The sequence below is a fragment of the Tupaia chinensis genome, unplaced genomic scaffold (genome assembly GCF_000334495.1).
Source record: "Tupaia chinensis unplaced genomic scaffold, TupChi_1.0 Scaffold144010_1, whole genome shotgun sequence".
Lineage (NCBI taxonomy): Eukaryota > Metazoa > Chordata > Mammalia > Scandentia > Tupaiidae > Tupaia > Tupaia belangeri.
The window spans coordinates 759,240-766,963 of record NW_006203862.1 but is presented as its reverse complement, the minus strand read 5'-3'; the positions used below and the strand labels follow the sequence as shown (position 1 = coordinate 766,963).

The window sequence follows — 7,724 nt, the reverse complement described above, 5'->3', positions numbered from 1 at the left end:
CCGAAAAGGTTAGTTAAGGCTGAGAAGCTGCCCTATAATAGTGGGAGTACTCATCAGAGAGAGGAGGACCAGTCAGTAGACATGTTTGGGAGGTAAGCAGCCATATAGATGATTGGTAAGTAAGGAACAATGGAGAATCTAGGGTTACTGCCTTGCATGGCTACATGGACTCAGGAGGAAGAGCACAAATAGATGGGACCAACATTTGATGCTGTCCAACCCTCAGGAACTATTCAAGACATGAGATAGTTGATTGATGATTTCAGTGTTTGTTTCAATATAAATTATTCAGATTTGAAATCTCACAGATATATTAGGGAAAACTGACTACATAGTAGAGCAATATATCTTAGGTTTACTGAACTTATAAGGCAGTTGTACAGTAGAGACTGATTGTTCAGATAACGATTAGTCTCTAATATACAGGATCCATGGGTAGATTTATGATTAAGATTATTTACATAACGAGAGCAGCGTGTTGTGAGACTCTTCTGTTACTGAAATTATTGTAAAGACATTCCAGAGTTCAGGGTGCTAATTCTACAAGAGAGTTTTGAGAATGACTTTGGAGGAAGTGTGTAGTGAGGGTATCAGAAAACATGAGGAGTAATTGGCACTGGAGGACATGATATGGGCAGCTCCAGAGAAGCATTTGAAGAAAAGGAATCAGCAAATACAAGGTTAAAAAAAAATAGCAGTGAAGACAGAACATAGTCTTAGGGAGAAAGAATTACAGTATCAGTAATGAACCTAGAGAACAGCACAAGGAGTTAACACAGGGAGAAGGGAGGGAAATAATTTCTAGACATTGACAGAGAAGCTTAGCGTTACCAGAAAGGGATCTACAGGGATGAGGTACAATGAAGGGCTGGTGTTGAGGTGCTGATTGAGAATTTGAGGAGGAATGTGTTTTAAAAATTTGAGAATCATTTATGATTTCAATAGTTGTCTTACATTACTGGACAAATTTAAAAATGGAACAAGAATTTATATACCTGGTTATTTCACAGTTTCTCCCTAGCGTCTCTTGTACAATGATAAATGGTTTCTTTATTTTCTCTTTATTTCATGTGGGAATGGTATGTCATGTTGTTTTAGGCGGATTATACTTGTAAAGTGCTCTGGCTTCTTTTGATGTGAAAGAGAATGTATTCCTTCCAGCATAACCCAAATCATTTGTTAAATGTTCATTAAGTGCTCGTGTTAAATGTTCATCCTGGCAAGCAACCAGGGAAAATAAGCTAAAACTCCCTCTCTATTTTGGACTTTGCTTTCACTCTCCATAATTTATCATTTTGTGTTGATGTTTGGGTACTTTATCTTTTGAATTCTGGGCACTTCTTCAGTTTTACAATGTGTAGGAGCAAGTCGTTCAAGTTTTTAGAATTCTTAACACTTGAAATGTGTTAATTTTGTTTTAAAAAACTGTAGTCATTATTATTATAGTGTGGCTTATATTCTTAGAGTGGAAGAAATGTATTTCATTTCCAGAATTAATTTTGAAATGTATACTGATGATTTAAATCTTATCAAATTGCATACTTTCAAATTAAGATATTGTCAATATGCAATGCAATTATATTGATTTTAATTCTGGGAATAAATGAGGTATAATGTATAATATACTTCACAGCTTATTTATATCTTATTTCAAATTCCAAACAATGCCTTATTAGCAAAACAGAATTGTCTTAATTTTTATGGAATTTAGAGTATCTCCTTTTGTGTACCTTAGTAGAACTGTTTGCATAACACACAGCGACAAGAATATTTCGGTAGTTTCACAAATAATATCCTATTTCTATCTATTTCTCTTTCCTCTAGTTTCCTTCTCCCACTACCTCTGAGCAGCTTGCCTGTAAACCACCTGCTTTCTCCTTTGTTTCTCCAACTAATCAGAAAATACCACTCGACCCAGTTAACCTCGAGGGAGCCTCTGTCCTAGAGGAGTTCCACACTAGGAGGCTGGATGTCAGTGGGGCCTTGGTGGAAGAGACAGCTACGTATTTTCAGACCACCGCTCACTCTGCACCCATTGCTTCATCGAAGGGAGCCTCCTCGGTGTTACCATTTCCCCATTCCACTCAACTGTCAGGGTCTGATTTATCCAGTCCAAGTGCAGCAGAGCAAAAACCTGAACTGACATCAGAAGCCTCGAAGAAGACGCCAACTCTCACCTCGCATGTCCTTAGCCCCAGAGAAACTCCGAGAACCTCTTCACCGTCCTCCGGTGCTTCTCTGAAGTCGAATTCGACCTCGTACATACCAGTCCGCATTGTCACGCACTCACTCTCTCCGAGTCCTAAGCCGTTTACCTCCTCTTTCCACGGCTCTTCTTCCACTCTCTGTAGCCACAGGTCATCCAGTGGCAGTCTTTCAAAGTCAGGGGTAAAATCCCCGGTGCCCTCTCGGCTTTCCCTTCTCACCGCTATTCTCAAGTCAAACCCTTCTCACCAAAGACCCTTTTCTCCTGCTTCCTGTCCTACCTTCTCTGTCAACTCCCTGGCCTCTTCCACACTCACACTTGATCAAAAAGTGAAGCAAACCCCACCCATGCCTAAGAAATCGCTTTCAAGTTGCTCTTTGAGAGCAGGGTCTCCAGAACAAGGAGAACACCGGGTTTCTGAGCTGACACAGCAATCCTTTCTCCTGCCTTTCTCGGCTGGTTCTACCCCCCTTTCTCAGGTGCCCACTCTCTCCCCTACAAAACAGGACAGTAGCAGTCTTGTTGCTTTGAATGTAGAGAAAACAGCATCACCCACTTCTTCCAAGAGCAATACAGTACTCTCCCTGCAACAAACTAACACATCCAGTTCTGCAGGTCTTCCTCCTGTCCCTCCAGCCTCTTCTCTTTCTTCTTTAAAGGGCAAACAAGAGGGTGACCTAAGGGGTTCAGAAAAGCCCACCAATATTTACATGCAACCTTTGTCAGCCCCCTCTGTCTTAACTTCTGTATCTCCTCCTATCAGTCAAAGAGACACACTCTCCTCTCCTGAGAAATTCCATCCTTCCCAAACTCTTTCAAACCTGATAAACAGATCCAAAAGAGCATCACCTCAACTAGCTGGCAAGGGGCTGAACCCTTCACCTCCTCCTTCACTCCCCACCTCCAGTGCGAGCTCTGCTTCTCTTCCAAACTTGGGGTCCCATTCTTTCTCTCAAGCTAATCTGTCCACCCAGGCACTGCGGCTCAGTCCCTCAGCACTGCACCCTAATTGTGGGAGTGGTACCCTGCCTTCAAGACTTGGGAAATCTGAAAGCACAATATGCAACCACTGGTCACCTGTTCCAACCCCATCACTTCCCATCCCTCTAACGAGAACCAAGGAGATGATTTCACCTTGTGCATTGTCCATGCCGCCAGGTCCTGAAAATAAGAAACCAAAGGTACTTTTTTTTTGCATGTTGCATGGTGCATGCTTATTTTGAAATATGGAAAAATATTTCTCAAGGGAAAAAAAATCAATGCTTATATTCACCTGGCTCCTACACTGGGGTAGAAAAAGTACTTTAGGGTGGGAGGCTAGGGTTGAGAATATTTGACTGTGAAATGAATTTACATGTCTAAAATTACACATCTCTGTAAAATTCTTTCATTTTACACTCGTTCTTCCAGAAATAACATATGTCTATGACTTTAAAAATATTTTTTAACAGGCATAATGTAAGTCTTTTTGTTGGTCCCAATGACAGAATTAAAAGTTGAGATATGGGCATATGACACATTTCTGATTACTTAATATAGGCATCCTATTATCCATAAAAATATCCTACACTGACAGAATAGTAGACAGGATAGTATAAAATGGGATGGAGCTGGAAGGTGACATGGTGGTTGAGGCATTAGATACCCTTGTAGCCAAGCACAGTTCAAGTCCTGGACCAGGTGGCCCCCAAATCACAACAAATAAATGTTTTAAAAAATAAATAAAATGGGATATTTTCTTGGACCCAGGCTTAAATATGGCCAAGCTACCTCAAAACTTTCTATTTCCTTTACCTACATTTATTTGTTATTAATTATTTTCCTCTTCTTCCAGGTGATTTTTTATTATTCCCCAGACCATAACTGGGGATTTGGATATTTACATGTAGGAAAAAAAGAAACAGAAATTTTCTTTATATAAGAAAATATTTAACTCATTATATATTGGGTCGGCAAGAAAGTTATGGCATATTTTTCTTTGCAAAAGACTTTCCTGATGACCCAGTATATTAATTACTTGGCAATTCAGAAATATACAAAGGAGGACAAGCTGGGTATAAGGAAATAGAAGTAAGAGAAGAGAAATGTGGTCTTTACTTGCATGAAAGCAGCCCATCAAGCAAAGATGTAAAACATAGCATTTATTCTGAGAAGCAAAACTTGTGGAGTGACACTGTCATCTAGTTCCTGGCGAGAGGTAGCTCTGCTGTAGGGTATGCCAACTTCTCAGTTAGTCTCCAATCATTCAGAACATGGTTCTTATATACTTGGAATTCAGTAGTTGTTATGTAAATATAAAATCATGTGAAAGTCCTTGTATTAGGAGTCGATGGGACTTTTCAATTTAATAAGTTGAAATTATACAGCTTTAGAGCTTCGATGTACCATAGAGAGTATGTTTAAGTCTGTCATTTTTCAAATGATGAACATAAGGTTGAATAGAGAAAATGACCCACATGAAATTGTTTATGATGTTGCAACACAATTCAACTCAGTTGCATGCATTAAATACATACTGTGTGCCCAGCACTGTACTAGCTTCCTCTGGCATGCGTATGTGTGTGTGATGTGTGTGTGTGTGTGTGTGTGTGTGTGTGTTTAACAAAAAAGAGATCATTTTGTGTCTTAAAATAATTCAGCAGAGAATGAAGTGAAAATTTAGAGAAGCTAGAATTATGAAATCTATAGTACAACTAGAAAACAAGTATACAGGCAAATTAGCACTAATGCAGATTGTAAATAAGATAACGGTTGACTGAGTTCAGTATAACAGGAACATCGTTATGGGATATGCCTGTTGAGAAAAGTTGTGTTAAGCTTGTCAGAGTGCTTAGGATTTAGCTTAATGAAGAGAGAAGGAATTGGCATTTTAAAGATGGAGAACCACCTGACTAATATACAGAAGGTAATCCTAGAAGACTGTATGTGGTGATAGAAGATTGGTCATGTAAGTGAATAGTAATATTAGTAACTATAATTTAAGATATCAAATGCTTTCTGTGAGTCAGGAACCATGCTACTAGTTATACCAAGTAGTTCAAATGTAAATTAAATGGATTATGCTATTTATTTTAATAACCGTATGAGGTTGGTAATTTTATTATCCTTACTTTGTATACCAAGAAACTAATGTTCACTGTATAATTTGTCCAGGTCACATATTTGGTACAGAGCCAACATTCATATTAATTTAAATCTGCTTATTCTTGAACCTATGTTCTTTATTTCTATGGTTATAGCTATAAGGTAATAAGCTATATTAATTATCAATTTGGTTTGACTTTAGAATTCTCACAGAGGAAATTATTATTATGAAATATGGATGGAATTCTCAGTTTATATAATGAGTCATTTGAAAAATCTGTTTTTAGAGATCATTAAGTCTTAGGACCAGCAGTTAGTGTAAATGGCTATGTTGCTGGACTCCCATGTAGTTGACTGTAGTTCGAGTCTTGGACCCAGTGGCTTAAAACTCACGCCAGGTGCGTGTGCGTGTGGGCCTAAGTTCCCAAGAGGAGAATGGAGGCGAAGGGATTGTGGTGTGGCCATCCCCCCCCGGGGTGATTTCTCGCTTTCTGTCTCTCTGTCTATGACTTACTGGCGAGCACACGCGCCCTATAGCAAAAACCTCTCCAAAAATAAAAGGGATTATTAAGTCTTTGTCTTTTAAATATTCAAAGTAATAGGATGAACAAATTTAGCACTTTTTATTCTAAATTTAAAATTCCAATTTTTTGAGGTAAAGCAAGCTGTTATTATCTTCTCAATATATATGTGTGATTGTAAAATTTATTTTGGTTGTATTAAAAAAATCTAATCATTATCATTTCCTGAATTTATTAACAATTGCTTCCTAAAGGATACCATCATACACCTCAATTATTCATAAGCTTTAGGAAACGTGATTTTACTTCAGAAGCATCTTCAAAGTGTTTCTATTTGTGGTTCACTGTGCTTTATTCATGTGTTGTTTTGGTTTTGATAGAGTCAGAGTTGGAAGAAGGTGAGCCCAGAAAGGCTTTTGATAAATTAAATGCCTGTTTGTTGGAGACCTATTTTCTCTAGCTCTCTTCCTGCTCCCAACATTAAAGAATTTTCAGCATTTGCCACATTTTTGGTTTTATTTTCTTTATTTCTGAGTGAAAAAATATTCAGTCTTATAGAAATTAATAATAAATTTGATGACACAGAAATAGGAAAAATTACCTTAATTTCCCTGCCAGTAAAAATATTAATCTATTCCTTTGAACAGGAAAAAAAATGATCATGGGTAAATTTTATAATAGCTTTTGTAAAAGTAGTTGCTCTGAGATATACTGTTCTTTTTTATGTTTATTTTCTCCTTGGGATCTTTACCTCTCTAGGTAAAAACAAGAAAATTTGCCTACATTTATTTTACCACAAAGTATGATTTTGAAGACTTTCAACTTAAAAAATTAAAAAAAATAAAAATTTACTAAAATTGGTACTGGGATATATACATTTAACTTAAATTTCTTTTGATCTTTAACTAGTTTTATTTAAATTGTCAACATTGCTTTATGAAATGATAGGAGGAAATAGAAATGATGTCGAAGGACATATACGATTTTTTTGTTATTTTTAAAATTTAATTAATTAATTTATTTTCATTTCATTTTCTTCCATACATTCAATCACATTATTATTTGTCTTACAAAATGGATATTTCAACAGGTGAACATTTCTCCCTAGTACTGTTGATAAAACTACGCAATGTCTTCAACAGATACTGCCACACCTCTTTGTGCCAGGATATGTATGATTTTATTGGTTGTTTCTTGTCTTACTCCTCCCAGTGTGGGGTTAATCTGTGCACAGGCTGTTTTTGAAGCTAAAAGAGCTTCAGATTTATTGCTACGTCAACTTCATTCACTCCCCGATCCTGAAAGGATAGAAGCCCAAGAACAGATGGTCATCAAATTAAAACATGAAGGTTTGAAGGATAATGGTTTAAAGTCTGGTTCAACTGCCCTTTGATATTATAATAAAATAGAAGAGCCAGAGAATGCTGAGTTAAGTTCAGATATAAAGCATATGTGATGTTTCTTTTTTAGAGATAGAGTCTTAAGATCCTTAATCTGTTTGTATTAATATGATATCGTTATGTTAATTTTAGATGTAGTTTAGAAATATTTTACCTTATAATCATGGCTCTAGATGGGTGTCTCTGAATGTTGCTCAGGCTACTCTTTAATCAACATCTGTATTGTCCAAAAAAAAAAAAATTCCCCCTCCAGTCTCCAGAAACCATAAATTGCGACCAGAGGGTTGTGTTTGGGTTCCCAATATATTTTGTCTTTATCTATGAAAGAATTAAACTTTTTCTCCTAGTGGATTATCACTAGGAGAAACTAAGTTATGGAAATGGAGGATGCCATTACATTGGAACCTCATCTAGTCTGCTATTCGCTGAAGACGGTTTGAAGGTCTCTTCTGTGAGGCCTGCTCTGACCTTAAAGCTCTTCCCTAAACCTACCTTGTTTAGGGACTCAGCTGG

General features: G+C 37.1%; 1 protein-coding gene across 1 annotated transcript in view; it reads left to right on the top strand.

Annotated features, from left to right (window-relative positions):
* The window catches only part of MLIP (muscular LMNA interacting protein), a 162,664-nt gene that overhangs the window by 26,081 nt on the left and 128,859 nt on the right, over window positions 1–7,724 (top strand). Inside the window, exon 4 of the mRNA XM_014583036.1 lies at window positions 1,825–3,387. Within this exon, the coding sequence (XP_014438522.1) occupies window positions 1,825–3,387 (1,563 nt within the window). The remainder of the gene's footprint in view (window positions 1–1,824; window positions 3,388–7,724) is intronic.